This window comes from Leptidea sinapis, chromosome 13 (genome assembly GCF_905404315.1).
Source record: "Leptidea sinapis chromosome 13, ilLepSina1.1, whole genome shotgun sequence".
Classification (NCBI taxonomy): domain Eukaryota; kingdom Metazoa; phylum Arthropoda; class Insecta; order Lepidoptera; family Pieridae; genus Leptidea; species Leptidea sinapis.
The window spans coordinates 2,840,569-2,858,923 of NC_066277.1; the positions used below are offsets into that span (position 1 = coordinate 2,840,569).

General features: G+C 35.0%; 2 protein-coding genes across 2 annotated transcripts in view; one reads left to right on the forward strand and one right to left on the reverse strand.

Moving 5' to 3' along the window:
- Window positions 1–3,054: 3,054 nt before the first annotated feature.
- On the reverse strand, window positions 3,055–7,993 carry LOC126967793 (ran-specific GTPase-activating protein-like). Its single transcript, XM_050812492.1, has 4 exons — window positions 7,827–7,993; window positions 7,561–7,752; window positions 6,683–6,917; window positions 3,055–5,787 (listed from the first exon to the last, which is right to left on the reverse strand). The coding sequence occupies exons 1-4, from the start codon at window positions 7,836–7,838 to the stop codon at window positions 5,531–5,533; spliced, it is 696 nt and encodes a 231-aa protein (XP_050668449.1). The 5' UTR covers window positions 7,839–7,993; the 3' UTR covers window positions 3,055–5,530.
- Window positions 7,994–12,707: 4,714 nt separating this feature from the next.
- LOC126967762 (leucine-zipper-like transcriptional regulator 1 homolog) overlaps window positions 12,708–18,355 on the forward strand; it is a 43,697-nt gene continuing 38,049 nt past the window's right edge. Inside the window, exons 1-4 of the mRNA XM_050812439.1 lie at window positions 12,708–12,820; window positions 13,075–13,263; window positions 13,624–13,795; window positions 15,427–15,563. Coding sequence (XP_050668396.1) covers window positions 13,121–13,263; window positions 13,624–13,795; window positions 15,427–15,563 — 452 coding nt within the window. The 5' untranslated portion in view covers window positions 12,708–12,820; window positions 13,075–13,120. The remainder of the gene's footprint in view (window positions 12,821–13,074; window positions 13,264–13,623; window positions 13,796–15,426; window positions 15,564–18,355) is intronic.

Here is an 18,355-nt window from a genome sequence, read left to right on the forward strand (position 1 = left end):
GATAGCTTTTCATTAACCATATTTTTTTATGTACGAGTGAGTATAAGAAGTCTATTTAGTACTTAGCACAATACTTTTTTTTATGCCAATACGCGACGAGACGAGCACGACGTTCAACTGATGGTAATTGGTAAGCCCTGCACATTACAATGCAGTGCCGCTCAAGATTCTTGAAAAACTGAGCGGCTCTACAATTACGCTCGCCCCCTTGAGACATAAGATGTCAAGTTTCATTTGCCCAGTAATTTCACTAGCTACGGTGCCCTTCAGACCGAAACACAGTAATGTTTATACATAGGCGCCGTAATAAGTAAAGTCCAGAGACATTACGTATAACAATAGTATAATTTAAACTATGCCTGCTACATCGTCAACATGGACTTAAATCTTTCTCGGCATTCAAATATGAGATAAAACATGTCTTTGTTTGTCCTATATAATGATGTACACCACTGTTTTGGAATTGGTGTTGTAGATTCTCTCAAAAATAGTCTTGAGAATGTATGTACATAGGTACCTAAGTACATAAGGCGAATCGTTTTGAAATTGCATAACTATAATGTTAGCACCAGAAACTAACTTATTATAACTCCTACTCGGTTATATCGATATTCAAAAGAGTTAAAAAACGCTTATTACGAATTCTTAAATAAGCAGAAACAGCACCAACCCTCAGGCAAAATAATTAATAAATTTTATTGTAATGAACTTTTTTTTGCGAAAATATAATTAGATTTGAAACGATCGCGATGGCAGTGCAACATATTTAATATTATGCGAGATTGTTGTACTTTCACGCCTTGACTACACATCCAATCAAGTTTGTACACGTCTTTGGTAGGAAACGACAATAATTCTTATCCGAAATTCTTAACATGCGTCATTCCGAATTATAGCGCACAGAGTCGCTGGTAGAATATACTCATCATTATTCTATCCATTAAACAACCAATTGTTATTAAAAAAATAAGATGAAATAAGGATAGCATTTAGTTCGTTGCAGTTTTTTATGTGCTGCTAATACATACGTACTTCCGCTACCTACATACATTTTTATAGACGGATTGAGCCATCGCTCATATTTTTAGGAGCTTTATCAAGAAAACACGATTTTAAACTTGTTGAATAGACCTCAGCCCACAGATTTTTAATATAGTACTAAACCGCCACATTATCTCAGGACCTCGCTGGAACGTGGAGACCTCTCCCGTACCCGCGCTCATCGTGTTGCGAGATTTTCTAAGTTTTCATTGTAACGTTCTGACTTTTGTTCTAGTAAAATATAAAAATTAAATACCTATTTTTGTACTTAACTCCTTAAATCATTTATACGTCTAGATAGACTACGACAGCTGTGAAAACGACGAAAAAAATTGAGTTTTGTACTAACCTCTATTTTGAGAAATGCACGCACACTAACACAAAGTGTCATATAAATCCCGAGTGTAAGACGTAGCTTGTCAGGCACATAAACTAATATTCCTGGCCTGTTTTTATCGGTCGACACCAAGAGACTATCTAGATTCTAGACGTGTAAATTATTAAGCTTAACTCAGATTCTTTCATTGAATTTTCATCATTATAGTAATCATATTCATCATCACAACACAACACCTTTACATCAATCAATAGTTCAGCAAAAATTAATCGTAGTTTATTTATTGATAATATTCATCCTAGTGATGCTTGTTTTGCAAACCGTACAAAGCGACGATATGACGTTAGGTGCAGAGATAATGATAACTAGTTAGTATTAATTCCGGATGAGTTTTGTCACGACAAAGAAACAAAAGGGTATAACGATCCTTGAGTGTGCATTGTTCACCTCGGCAGCTTCACTTTTAAAATCAGTGAAGTATCATGAGCAAACAATTCAATCTCATGACTATCAACTACCACAGAAGGACTACACACCACACTTTGATATATATAAGAAACAAAATAGGACCGAGAAAAGAACCTTGCGGAATACATATTCCTACAGGAAGATTCCTGAATACCGTTTGCCGTTTACGTCGACTTAAATAATATTTTAACAGATTTAGGGCTGTATTTTTTACTTCATAATGCTTTAACTTAAGGAGTAAAGTTTCATGGTGGATGCAGCCAAATGCTTTGAACAAATCACAAAAAATGCCCAATGCATCCTGTAACTCTTCCTAGGCGTTAAAAATGTGTTCAATGAGTCTAATACTCGCATTAATCGTTGATAAGCCCCTATTGAAAACAAATTGATTATTGTTCAATAATTTATAAAAATGCATTTGTAGCTAGCTGCTAAAGCAAGTTTTCCAAAATTTTTACTAAAAACACCAAATATAGATTCGAAACATTATACCGCGTGCACTGCAGAGCTGCTCTACAGTCGGAGATCCAGGAGTATGTGAACAGCTCGATGACTTCTGCGTAGACGTCGCCTCGTCGTGTCAACCAGTTCCATCTTCAACCACTTTCGCACCACACGTGACAAACTCGGTTATCTCAACATTTGAATGTGTGGCATTCCTCCACATTGCGGTTTTCAAGAAACTTGCCGGCACTAGAAAACCTTGGAATGTGGCGATACGACTTCGGTACCTTCCAAAAAAGCCTCAACGCCTACCTAAAAGACCGACTTTGTGAATCCTCTGGTATTAGATTATGAGCTGCGGTAATCATTTCCCATCAGCTGGTGACCTATAAGTAAATTTGTCTGCCTCCCATTTTTTTATATGACCCTTTTATATTGTGTCTTATATCAAAAGGGCATAAACGCTCACGTGATGGTCTTCGGTGAGGCGACCTCTCATGGACATCCGCAACACCAAAGGTCAAGAGAGCTGCGTTGCCAGCATTTAAGGTGGGAGTATACTTTATTCTTGAAGGTCCCTAAGTCGTATCTGTACGGGAAAACCGCAGCCGCATTGATTCCACAACATTCCAGATGTCAACGTGATGCGGTTGGTACTTTGCACGTAATATCTGGTGGTGGGATTCGGCCGCTGGAATAAACTAATATGCAGGTGTTTGGAAGGTCTTTTATGGCAGGTATTTTATACAAAAAAAACTCATACACAATATTGAAATACAAATAAATGCAATTTTAATAAAATAATATTACTACTGTCTAAAGTTGTCTCATCAAGACTATTTTGAATAATGTACCATAACATAAATTATTCTTATAGTTTAATAACTAATGGAGAAAAACTAAAACTTAGTAAAAAGTAGCGAGTCCAGAAACATAACAATATTGACAACTGACAGTAAACTGATGACTGGAAGTAAACAGTAACTTAAACACAAAAGCATAGACTAAAATAATGTGAATGACTCTCTAAAATATAAATAATTCTACTTCCAAAGTGGCACAAGATGTTGGGCAAGACGAATATTAACAGTGGTTTACTAGCATATTACTACAAACCTATTATCTAGGCCTAGGCTGAAGTAATATAATTACAATTGGGTAGATACTAAAAATATTTCTTTTATTCTATATAAGTGGACTGGTCCTCTAAAAAATATACAATTCCGCAAGACTAAAGAAATTGATGTAATTTAGAAGTGTAAACAGCGACAAACAACAGCCAGAGTGTCTACCTACACAATGATTACGGGCACATCGGCATTGTAATTATTATAGCAATGTTTACTGCCATTTAATAACTAACCAAGTGATATTAGAATTGAATATAGGTAGATTTAAAAGGCGCTGACGATTTTATCATTTGCACCATTGTTGTCAAAACGCAAACGATGCCATAAAGCAACGATATTGGCTTTGAAACAATCTAGCCTAATAAAACAGAACATAACGGAACCATAGCCCGCAATTGTCAATCTACCCGCAATATGGTGCGTACAATTTGTGTGTACATTAAATATATTTCATGTAACTGTTATTAATGCAGCTAATATACATTTGTAATCATTCATGCTCATTTCTATAACTATATTGCTGATCTGAATATTATTATATAATTTCTAATTAATTCATAATGTTTTATTACAGATGAAAACAATTATTATTAACCTAAAAAACTTATCTACCCAACTGTTACTATTACAACCACAATAAAAAATATTTGAGTGAATTTCACCTCAAAATAAAACACTTATTCTTAAATAAAAATCTTATTTAATGGAATAGTAGTCTGCCTTTTGTACATTAAAAAACCATATTGGGAGCATTTCAGAGTAATGGTCAAAGTTAAAAAAAAACAAAAGTCATCAGTATCATGTATGTAATTACATACTTATTTGTATTAATGTTGCAGAGCACCAGTAACGGGTCTAGATTCCAGAAATGTAATCATAATCCACAATAAATTGTATAGTTGACACAGTCATCAAAACTGTGCATTAAAAACTTCTGGAGTATGAATTACTCGCCAGATCAAAAGAGGATGCTTATCAAACTGAAAAAGACGCCTGCTACCGTTAGTTTACTGCTATAGTGTAGGTGTTACCTTTATATTAAATACTTTTAATTTCATGCGATATTAAAGAATCATTTGATATTATACTTAAATTACTTAGTGGTCCCATAGTTAAAAAAATTAAAATACTCATTGTATTCAAGTAAAAAAATAAAACATTAACTCAGGGTTGCCTTACAGATACTGTAACACCGAGCAGTTCCGCCATATGTATATGAAGGCAGTCTTGCTTAAATTAATTATAATTCATGTTTGTGTGGGTTCTGCAGCACAGTAACCAACAAATCTATACAAGATTGGAATATTTTTCACAACCATATCAAAAATATTATTTTCCTTACGAAATACAAGAACTTAAAAGCATGCATTACGGTCCGGTATTTGATGTTAGGTGATAGCTACTGAGCACGCCAATATTCAATTTGTCTCATTTTCTTGGTTCGTGACATCTATCATATTTACTCAACTGAGACCCGAGTCTTGACTTCACTACATAGAAGCTCTTATTTGAAAACTAATATTTGATATCCTTATTCACAGCAATGCATTACAAATTACTAATAAATGAACTGCTTAAATCTATAACCTTAGATTAAGGATTGGTCTCCGCTGCGCTCCAACTAGATACCTCAATATCTGAGAGAACATGAATGAACAGGCTTATGTGCAATGTTTAAAATTTTGTAACATACACTTTGTGTTCTTTCACATTGAAATTAATAAAATACAAAATACTTACTGATTATATGTGATCCTGGTGTCTTCCTTACTTCTTGAAGTATTATTTTTTAAGGTTTCACTATGCAACCCAGCATTTTAATTTCAATTATTATCAAAGTTTAACAGAACATGTAGCACATCAACATCACACATTGTTCGAGACTGGCTCTAATACAACGCCCACTTGGGCATTGTATTAGTTGCCTCACCTGCGCCTGCGGTATTTAGTTAGAGCAATGTGGAGACCGATCATTAATCTAAGTCTATTATCCTATCTTAAACAAAACAAAACATCAAATGCATTTAATGTAAATTATTAAGATTCAATTCATATTTCATTACAAACTATCAGACAGACTACTCTTTAATACATATTATTATTAACCAACCTATTCAGATTTTTCACTATCCACTTTCAGTTCTTTTAGTTTTAAAACAACACTATCAGAATCTTTGGTGTCAATCACATCCTTCTTTGTTTCCTCTTCAGGGGTTTTATCATTGCTTTTTGGTTCAGGCGTCTCATTATCTTCGCTTCGTGTGATGCTGCTCTCATCATCTGAATATGAATCTTGGGTGTAAAGACTGCATTTGGTTCTAACAATCTCTTGGGCCTCTGCAAACTTTTTTTTCCATAATTCAGCATCTGCAAATCAGTTAATAATGTAGTATTTATACTTAAATAATTAATTTGAAAAGTAATCGGCGCGATTTTTCGATTTTTTGCTCGCACAGTGTTCTATCAATGCATATTATTTTATGTATAGCAATAGATTGATTATAATTAGGATAATTTGAGTGAATGTATCAGAAAGTTATTGAAACAAGCTATAAGACCAGGCAAAATAAACCATCTTATGAACAAAATAAGGGTCAGAACTTGGTGAGGGAGTAGGGTGCCAAATAGCACACTTGGTTTTGGTGTATCTGAAAAATCTAGTGAAGGTTGTATGAAGCCACAACCTGAGAGTTGAACAAAGAAAACAGAATTTTGTAACGAGGCGGTACTCGAACGGTTAGCTCAGTGGTTTAGAGCACTGGCACTGAATGCGGAGGTCGTGGGTTTGAATGCCGCATCATTCATAAAATTTTGTATTTCAAATTTTATTTGTGTATTTGTGAGGGTTATCACTTTAAAAAACATAACAAATTGTTTTGTGAAGGTTAATAAAACCAGTCATGTATTACATACATACATAAAACATTTAACATATACATAAATTATAAAGATGTCACCTCTCCTTCATCCTGTTATGCCTGTTTTCAAATTTCAACATTGCAACACATTTATCTCACATTGACAAACTTTATCATCTTAACATTAGGGTTAGGCACATTCAAATAAACAAACAAATGAACTTGCCTATGTTCCCAAGATACATACAACATACCTAACCATCTAATAATGTGTGTACACCTTCCTAGAATGCCAGCAACACTCCTCTTAGTTTGATGGAGTTACATGTGTCAGTCTTCCATAAACTAATTACATAACTAACTGTATAGCAGAACTGCCTATTGAGTACATAAATAGTACTTACTTATTGTGGTTCCAAACTTAATAGCTAGCAATTCCTGTTTCAATGTTTCATCAGCAAAATCAGCAAACACAGACCAGTTAAATGCTTTATCAGATCCACAGTGGACATTCATGCGAATGTCTGGTGTTATGAAATGGTTTGCACAAACTTTTAGAGTCTTATCTCTCCTCATCACCACTCGGACAGAGTTATTCAATTTATGTCTTAATAATTTAATATCCCCAGTACCACGCTCCTGAAATTACAATGCAATTACAAACCTTAAAAACAGCTCCTTGCTAAGTGAAAGAAAAATGATAAAATAGGTACCAATTATTTATCTGCGCCACCTACTATACATACAGTTTAGTAGGTGGCGCAGAGGCTAGGATGGTGGGTTGCCTATCCAGAAGGCATCCCCACCATATACCAGTGTACTTTTGATTTGCTATTTACATTAAGCATATTTTTCAACACTAACAGTAGATGAAAAAGATTTAAGGGAAACCTATACAGACACCTATGAAATACAAATATTGTGATTGAAGTAGAGCTACATGTACCGGCCCAGGTTGGTTGATGTAGACTTGATATACAGTAAAATAATTTTGAATATATACATTTACAGTATGTTTAAACTATAATACTTCTAATATTAATAATATATTATATTATTAGACACAATGACTTATATTATCATTTATGGTGGAAACTAATTAACTTAACAATTATTAACTGATTGACCTGTGGAAACCTTCCAATTATTTGGTTAACTTAAAATTAGTTACATTCAATATACCTACTTAAAATTAGTTATATTAATGGGTTCATCAAATCTTAAAATCTATATATTTTTTTAAATTGAAATACTTAAAAAGTTTTAGTATCCAGTATCACACCTTCCATTCGTGATCGGCTGTATCATATCGATATAGCCTTCCGCGGATTTTCACCAGTTCCTCCTCATCTTCCTCATTAGTGTGAATATCGATCAGAGGTAATGACACAATAGGATCAAAGTGTAAATCATGTTCAGGTGTCTCCACTTCCCCGGCTTCACTCTCACTATTGCGCCTCACGCTTTCCTCGATCTAAACACAAACAAAACAATGAATGGTAAAATAAAACTTCACAATCTAACTTAGTACATTAGTTTATAACTCACCGGTGAAGACATTATAAAATAAATTCCCACTTAACAGATAAGACAGGCAAATAAAATTTGTTTAGTATTCAACAATAGAAAACAAAATTAAATTTTTCCGAAACCGACAAAGAACTAGAAGTAGGTACGTAGGTAATCGGAAATTTCGTTATGTTTTTTTTTTAATGTAATTCATGCCCATGGCATGGATCTTCGTCATATAGTCGGAACACAGACTACCAAGAGATACTACGGTCTACGCCTAGTCGGAATAATAAACTTATAAAATGGTGCCAGTTCATTCGGGTAACCCAAATATTATACCTACAGCCAGGAACTGTTTGATTTATCCATAAACATTCAATTAAATCTCAATAGTTGCTGAAAAATCAATATATCAGTCAGGGCTGACAGCTACGAGTTGCGACTAATAGGTAAGTGTGGAATTTAGAAGTTAGTCACATTCCATTATTGATAATTCATATACCTACATTAAACTATTTTAGTTATTTCCATAGTAATAAGTCCTATGGTATATTGCTATGGGGCAATGCTGCCGATATTAATACAATATTTGTGCTGCTGAAGAGGGCTATTTGTGCTATTTATAACCTAGGCATTAGCAAAATTCAAAGAAATTAACATCTTGACTGTTGCTTGTCAATATATTCTTGATAATGTAATGTATGTTAATATAATAATGTAATTAATCAAAAGCTATCATAATAATCGTTGTACATCAGTGAAAGTATTAAACACTAAAAGCACTATGATACCCATACTAAGGGGCTGTGCTCAAGGCTCAATCTTAGGACCTTTAGAATACTTACTATATGTAAATGATATGTGTGGTGTAATCACAAAAGCCTCAGTGTACCAATTTGCAGATGACACTTATTTGGTTGTTGCAAACAAAAACCTTAAATTAGCAGAACATGATATGCAATAAGCTTGCATATTTAAAATATAAGTTACCTTATAGTGTCCTAAGATTATTATATATGGCTCTGGCGGATTCCTTTATAAACTACGGACTAAGCAGTTACGGAAGGACGTACAAGTCATATTTAGAGGATATATACAAATTACAAAAAAGAATTCTTAAAACTATCGTTCCAAATTATTTTTATAAACACAAAGAAAATACGGACCTTGCACTATTTAAACATTGCAAGGTTATAAATGTCTTTAATAAAGTGAAATTCCGTATATTGTCAGAAATAAATGAATCAAAATTCCTTCGAGAAATTCAAATACCGCCTCATCTAAGACAATTTACAGGAACAAACATGTCATTTAAATTACCTAAATCTACAAATATATATGGCACCAGAGCAAAAAACTACGTCATTCCTCTATACTTAAACGAGACTACCATAGAAATTCAAAAATTATATATAAATAAAAATAAGTCATCGTTAAAAAGTACTTCTTGCAAAATCCATATTTAATATAATTTTATCTGCGGTAAGCTAAATAGACAACTAATTTGTAATTGCTAACATTTAGTTGATAATTATTTTTTATTTTGCATTTTATTGATTTCTATACTACTTTGATTAAAATAAGATCTTGTTATAACTGTATTAATTGAAAATAATTGTTCTTTTCTTTTTAAATATTATGTAATTTAATTTTAAGCGGCTTTACACATAGATAGGCTTCCTAAAGTTTAAGTGTGTGTTATTATATTGTAAGCTATAACTACATTGTATTTTAAATAAATATTATTAAAATAATAATTATTGCATGATTAATTTTAGATTTATTTGTTTGTTGTTTGCATATATGTTATTATTGTTTGTTTTATAACTGTCGCATTAGGTAATACCTATAATGATAGTTGCTATGTGTGGTAAGTAAAGTATACATAGGCTGCACTAAAAGCATCGGGAATGGAATATTTCCACTGTTCCTGTCATATTAAAATCTTTTTAATTGAAAACTCCTTGGTTTTCAAAATCGAATACCTTTAATTTATTTAAAAAAAGATTCTCGGTCTTGTCACAAGGTCTTGTCAAACTTGTTTAGTCGTTGAGAAAATGGAATTGATTCGAGAAAATTCTAGAGCGATGATTTATTATGACTTTCGAAGTGGTTTAACACAAAAACAGTGTGATGACCGGATGATTTCTGCATTTGGTGATGAAGCCCCATCCAAAACCACATTATCGCTGGTTTGCTGAATTTCAACGTCGACGTGTCAAGCTCAGTGATGATCCCCATCAAGGTCATCCAAAAACTGCAATCACCAAAGAAAACGTTGATGCTGTGCGTAAGCTGATTGAGGAAGATCGACATGTGACATACCGCGAAATTCAGGCAACTTTAGACATTGGCATGAGTCAAATACAAATAATGTTGCATGAACAATTAGGTGTAAAAAAGTTGTTTTCCCGATGGATACCGCAATTGCTCTGTGAAGAGCAAAAAGCGGCTCGCGTTACGTGGCTCGAAAGATTCCACGCAGGATCCTCAAATGCTGTATACAATATCGTATCATGTGACGAATCCTGGATATACGCGTACGAAGCCGAAACAAAAAACCAGTCACGAGTTTGGGTGTTCGAAAATGAGTTAAAGCCAGCAAAAAATTGTTCGTTCACGGAGTGTTGCAAAAAAAATGGTGGCCACGTTTGTCTCCAAAACCGGCCATGTTGCGACTATTCCTCTTGAGGGACAAAGAACGGTTAATGCAAAATGGTATAACCGCCGCATCATCCTCCCTCACGACAATGCGAGTTCTCATACCGCGCACAGAACAAAAGAGTTTTTAGAGCAAGAAAACATACAATTATTAGACCACCCGCCGTACAGCCCCGACCTAAGCCCTAATGATTTCTATACTTTCCCTAAACATTTTTAAATAGTAATGTTGTGTCACTTCCTTGATTTCCAAAATTTTCAGTGCCGCCCTCGTATAAATGTTCATAGGCACATAAGTGAATTTGCTAGAAACTGTCATAACCATAATGCTAAGACCATGAACAGACATAAACTTATAATGCCTACTACTTGGCTAAGTCGAGTTAGTAAGTCTTTTGTGGGACTATGTATATGCTTTTACTGTTAGAGCAAAGAAGTACAATTGTTCATTGACTGGCTGGTATGAATCATGACGAAAAAACATGAAAAAAAAAAAAAGAATGCTGGGAGAGTTTCTTGCGCCGCTTCTTCTCTCTCAGAGCGCCATTTGTTTCCGAATCTGTAGTAGTATCTAGTAGTATAAGAAATGACATCAAAAAGAATTCTAAAGGAATCAATTTTGAGAAAATAAATGCCTTTTATGCCTTTTATGCCTTTTATGACGTATGTTTGGATTTTTAGAGTAACTGCTGGTTTTTCTATGTCAAAAGAAAAACAAAAAGCTATCTTTATATCTGATGTGTCAGCTGAGGCTGAACGCTGTGTTTTTCTATCATTAATGTGCTATCTTTATCAAATATACTATATAACTGTATCTGCTATGTTATTATCAAACTCCTAATAGGTTATGGGCCCAGCACGTTCCTTAAAGAGTGCAGATGAAGTAAAAGCGCTAGAGTGTGCGTAAGTATATGTGAGCCGTGATGGCAAATAAAGAGAACAACAGTAATACCTACGAGCTTCCTACACAGAGTACACACAGAGATATGACGGCTTCTACGAGTGCGGCCGGTTCAGGTCTTCCAGCGATAGAGAAATTAAGTGGAAACAGCAACTACCACAGTTGGAAATTCGATGTTGAGTGCATACTAGTACACGATGACTTATGGAAGTACGTGGAAAGTGCTGATGGAGACGCGGTTGCTAAACGGGGTGATCAACGGGTACGCACCAAGATCTGCCTACTGATAGAGAACCAGTGTAAGGTACACGTTCGCAAAGCTACGACGGCGTATGCAACCTGGAACAATTTAAAAATAGCTTACGAGGACAAGGGTATCAACAACAGATGCAGACTGTTGTCGAGGCTGGTGAGCCTTAAGCTTGATATGTTTAATTCGATAACTGAATACATAACAGAGATAATGCGAGTAGCTAATCAACTCTCAGATATGGGTAAAGAGATTGATGACGAATTATTAGCCGCACTGATGCTACAGGGGTTACTGGAGGAGTATACACCCATGAGGTTGGCGTTAGAGAATACCAACACGGAGCTAACAACTGATTTTATAAAAACGAAACTGCTGCAACTAGATGGCACCAAAGTTTGGGCAATCCAGGGTGATGCAGGCCCAAGTTCGGCACTTATTACTACTAAATATCATAAGAAGTTTGTTCAGAGGAATAAGCAAAAGAAGATGGTGAAGTGCTTTATTTGCGAGGGACCGCATAAAGCCTGTGATTGTCCACATAATCCTCGGCAGTCGAAGACCAGTCATATGGCGACGGCGACGGCACTGAGCCCTGGGAATCAAGAGAAATCTCATCTCGATGAATGGATTCTAGATTCTGGAGCGCCAGCACATATGAGCTATAGAAAGGACTGGATGAGCGATTTTGTAAAGATTGACAAGAAGGTGGAAGTATGCTGTGCAAATGGTGGTGAAGTATATGGAGAAGGTTTTGGTAATGTAGAGAATGTTGCGCTTGACAAACAAAAATATCGCCAATCTGAAGATACTGGTAAGAAAAATGAGAGAAAATAGGTATGTAAATAATTGGATTGTCAGCGCTCCTGTGCTTATCATACAAAAATGTGAACCCGTTGTAAACCGCTTCAAGATGACTACGTCCGATGATATGTTTTCAGCTATTTTATTTTATTTTTCTATCTGTTACAGCTAGAAACTATTATTTTTTACACTGTGGTTGGAAGCCATCATAATATAATCTTTGATCGTCACTTTTAGTTTGGTGTCAGCTGTCGGTCTATCAAAATAATACTTGTCAATATTCATTTATTTATATTTAAATTATTTACCTATTTGTTATGTTCAAAGTTTAAATGTTGAATCAGAATAGGTCCAAAGGAAAAATAATTTTACTGCAACCACGAAATTATTGATATAAATAAAAGACACGAAATTGTAAGCAAATCTAAATCATTATATACGATTGGTTACTTGAAAGCTTTGTGTTTTGTTCTATATTAAAGGAGATCGAAAAAGGAACCACTGACCTCTTTTCGTGTTATTTTTATATTTAGAATACAACCATTTCGGTTTTAGTATGCTCAAATAACCGTAATGAGTAACATAATATAACTTCTACTTCATTTGAGCTCCTATGATAAAAATCCTACATGTACTTTAAATTTAATAAGTATACATTTTTGTTTTAGGTTTCTAGTGCTAGTATTGGGTTATTTTCTTAACTAAAAACAAGCGATGCAAAACATAGCAAAAATGATAACAGAACAGCTGCGTAATCCAAATGAGTTGGATATATCTCTAAGAATGGAGTTTGGTCCATTTGAAACTGTGCATAAGTGGAAGCGCATGTCAGAGTGCTATGAATTTGTTGGAGCCAGGTACTCAAATATATTTACATTTATTATAGTACAGTTGTACTATCCGTAGTTAATTTGTATAGCTAGATTATGGGGTACAATGATACCTATTTCTGCTGTGAAGCTGTAATGTGTAAAAATTTCTGTGTTTCGTTCTGAAGGGTGCAGTCGCTTGTGATTTTACTGGGCAAAGGAGACTAACCCCGGTTTGAATCCAGATGTCCTATTAGTTTTCGTTTTGTTCAAGTTTTGCACATTCTTAAAAATCTGAGCAAGTCTAGGTGTTCCGGATATTTATTATTAATTGTAGAATGAATAAACACAGAATTTCCAAGCTAGTCCCGTCACTTTTGTCATAAAAACTTATATTAATTATTGTAGAAGGAGTAAACACACTGCAGTAGCATACAAGGATGCTATATATGTATTTGGAGGTGACAATGGAAAGTCAATGCTTAATGATCTCATAAGGTTTGATATAAAGGAAAAATCATGGACAAAAACTGGATGCATGGGAGCACCACCTGCTCCAAGATATCATCATTCAGCAGTGGTAAGTTAAAAACAATTTGTTATGTTTTAAAGTGATAAACCTCACTTCTGGGATTAATTACACAAATAAAATTAAAAACAAAATTTATAAATGATGTGGGACTCGAACCTGTGATTGCTCGCGTTCCGTTACAGCGCTCTTCCAACTGAGCCAACCATTCAAGTTACATATTGTTGATAAATCTTGTATGCTTTGTTCAACTCTCAGGTGGTGGCTTCATCTACAGGATCTACAGTTGATAACCTGCTCAACCACAATATTAACATATTAGGAAATTGACTTGAGATGTCACTCTTGTAAATCTAAACAATTTGTTATGTTTTTAAAGTGATAACCCTAACTTCTAGGATTAATAAACAAATAAAATTTGAAAAATAAAATTTTATGAACGATGCGTGACTTGAACCTCTCGCGTTCTGTGCGAGCGCTCTTCCAACTGAGCCAACCATTCAAGTGACATATCGTTGATAAATCTTGTATGCTTTGTTCAACTCTCAGGTGGTGACTTCATCTACTGGCTCTACTTTACAGTTGATAACCTGCTCAACCCCAATATTTGCATATTAGGAAATTTACTTAGATGTCGCTCTTGCAAATCTAAACACAATTTTTATGTTTTCGCGGGTTTGTGTCCCGCATCGTTCATAAATTTTATTTCTTTAGTGGTAAGTTAAATAAGGATTGAAAAAACACAAGGACCAGAACCAACTATCCCTCTCCCGTCTAGCTGGCCTGCAACGGTCATACGTCAACAAACCATGGAACTACATAATAAGTACTGTATGGAAGTGAGTCAGTGTAGACAAGCAAAAGAAGCTCTACCTCAAATAGACTCCAAGCTCTCTCGCAAGATAGTAGAACTTCCACGACCTAGGTTACTTAAAATAACTCTTATACTAACGGCGTGACCCGTTAACCTTAACCCTAGCCCTTTTAACAAGCATTTGTGTAATATAGCTGTCACCGACAGTCCACATGACACTGTGCAGAGCCTGCATGGAGGCAGAAGAAACAGCCGCACACATCATTCTAGAATGTAGGAGTGTGGCCACATACCGGGCCAAACACCTTGGGTCACGGAGGACTCTCCCCGAGGTCATGGGTGGCATCAGAGGTTTGATACACTATGTTGAGGAGCTGGGCTGGCAGGATTAGCTGGCACGCTGTAGTCGTCGAGTTGCGGATAGAAGCCCGTGATAACCTATAATAATAATAACGCATTTTTCCGAATCACTTGTCACAATTAGTTTTTGTATACTTAAATAAGATTTTAAACTTAAATTAAAACAGTTAAATCTAAAGTAAACTAAGTTGGTAAAATTAATGCTACTTATTGGTTTAATTCGGACCCCTTTCGGGTAAAAGCCTCCTCCATATTGTTCTCTATTCTGTTCTATTTTCATCCATTCCTTTCCCGCTATCTCTTTTATGTCGTCGACCCACCGTCTCTTGGGTCTTCCGACTTGTCTTTTCCCTATCGGCCCTTGCCATTTTGTTATCTTCAGTGTCCATCTTTTGTCTTTTACTCTGCAGATATGTCCAGCCCACTGCCATTTTTGCCTTAAAGCATATTCAAGAGCGTGATAACCTATATCCTCTACATATATTAAGATTAGTGATTTTATTTTCAGGTTCACCGTTCGTCAATGTTCGTGTTTGGGGGATACACCGGAGATATTCTTGCGAATTCAAACCTAACAAACAAGAATGATTTATTCGAATACAAGTTTCAAAGCGCTCAATGGGTGCAATGGAAGTTTACTGGGCAGTAAGTTTCAAATCAAAATCACTTTATTCATGTAGGTCACGGAAATGACACTTATGAAAGTCAATAAAATATTTTTCTTATTGTATCTACCCCTACTTAGTAAAGGGTTGTGATAATGAGAAGAAGTAGTAAGAAACTCATTGCCACTCTTTTATATCAAGGTTTACATTTTCATCGATTTACAATTTTAATAACAATAAGTTCGTTAATATCTTGTCAAATCATCTCCGGCTTGATTCTTTGGAGTTGCGTAAAGATGTGGATTCTCTCTGCATCTTCTACCAAATGCGAAAGTCCACCCGCAACATTATGACGTTTTGGCGTTCCATAACCACACGTTTTGAGAGGAACTTCTTGCACATCCAGTTTGTGGAATCCATTACCGACCGCAGTTTTCCCGAACCAATATGACTCAGGGATCTTCAAGCATCGACCACCTTAAAGGCTGGCAACGCATCTCTTGCCCCTGGTCTTGCGGGTATACATGGGTGGTTGCCTCTCCACTTCCTGTATCTATATATATATATAAATGAATTGCTGTTCGTTAGTCTCGCTAAAACTCGAGAACGGGTGGACCGATTTGGCTAATTTTGGTCTTGAATTATTTTTGGAAGTCCAGAGAAGGTTTAAAATGAGAATAAATATGAACATGCTCAGAATGAAATAAAAACAACAATTACAAGTTTTTCCTTTGATGTGTCCCCCGTCAATCAGAAATCAAATTGAAAGAATGGTTTAAAATGAATAACTAATTAAAATCTTTATATCTTTCTGACTTTCTCAGGAGGTAAGAAATTAACTTAATTTTAGCTAACTGTAGTTGGTAGATAGCTACAGTTATTACCTACCAATCAAATTATTTTATGTAGATGTTTAATCTTAGGTCGTCATCAATTTCTCATTTACCCCATACATTTGAAATATTGTTTTTTTTCTTATTACTTTATATGGCAATACAGCGTTTGCTGGGTCAGCTAGTATTATAAAAAAAATAAGCCAACCACATGTTCTTATACTTGTAGACGCCAAAATCGTCAAGGTCATGCGGATGATCAAATAGCATAAACAATTTCAAACTATGTTTAATTTAATTAATAAAACTATTTACTATTATAGACTTAGTTGAATAAGTTAAATTATCATTGTCTCGTGACCTAATGAATGAATCATACATTATTACTATTATTTTTTTATTTATTTTTTTATTATATACAGACACTTTATCACATAATATTACATTATATTTGGTCCCTACACTAGGCGTAGCCTGTCCTGTAGGCAACCAATTTACATCCTAAGGTTAACAATATGAACCGAAAGGTCAAAAAGTGCACTCTGTATATGTGTGTGTGTACACGTGTGTGTCTCTGGGTGTGTGTGTGTGAGAGGGTGGGTGTGAGTGAGTGTGAGTATCTGATTAATCATGTTACAAAGTATTAACATTATATGAATGCTAAGCTATCACTTTAAGAATAGCTTCCATGTCTGCATAAGTGAGTGTGTGTAACCATCTCTGTATTTTAAATTTGACCTGATGGACCGAGCAATTTTTAATAGAACATTTTAAATTTACCTTGTTGTATATATATGTATGTAAGAATGGGCTAAATCTACTTGCAAATGTTGTATTTATTATTGGTGTTGGAATCTTGTACGAACGGCTATCTAGTAGGTTTTTATAATTAGGCAAATTCAAGACCTCCTTATGCATGCTTGTCATAACACGCAAGATAAATATACCTCGGACAGAAAGAAGTTCTAAGTCTTTATATAGTTTATGTGTTGGGTATCTAATAGGTTTTTTAAAAATCACTTTAAGGACAGCTCTCTGTGCTCTTTCTAAGAGTATCATGTGTGAAGTAGCCGCCCCTCCCCATACGGTGATACAATAAGATAATACAGATTGACCGATTGCAAAATAAATGGTTTTTAGCAGATTTAAAGATGCCGAAGCGCGTAAGTTCTTAAAAATATAGATCAGCTTGCGGACTCTTTTCGCTGTTATATTAAGATGTTGCTTAAAGTTTAAGTTTTCGTCCATGACGACTCCTAAGTATTTTATATGAGTAGTTCTACTTATACTATTGCAAGAGCAAGGGCCAGATAGAGCAACAGGACATGTGTGGACTTTAATATCAAAAATGTGGGAAGGGGATGAAGTTTTCGTTTTATGGAAACAGATGTACTGTGTTTTAGTGAGATTTAAAGTGAGAAGATTATTTTGTAGCCAAGTTGCAATATTCCTCATTCCTTGTTCCGCTGTGTGTAGTGCAGTATCCCAGTTTTTCCCGTAAAATAAAAGAGCTGTATCATCGGCATAACTTTAGTTTTGATGTCATTTATATACGAAAGGAATAACGTGGGGCCTAATATACTTCCTTGGGGGACGCCAAAATCTATTGTACTTGGATTGCTTTTCTTATGATCCACTATAACACACTGAGTTCGGCACATTAAATAGCTTTTGAACCAGTTCAGGCAATTACCTCGAATACCTAGGAGCTCAAGTTTTCGTAAAAGTATAGGAATACAGACTGTATCAAAAGCCTTCGCGAGGTCTAAAAATACACCGATACATGCTTGCTGCTTATCTAGTTTGGAAGAAATAATTTTTGTTACTAAGTCTACAGCGTTTTCCGTTGATTTTTTAGTAAGAAACCCGAATTGTCTCTCAGATATTATTTTATGTGCGTCAAGAAAACTTGTCAATTGCTTGTGTACTAGTTTTTCCAAAATTTTTGAGAATGATCCTAATAAAGAAATCGGTCTATAGTTCGTAGGATTCAATTTGT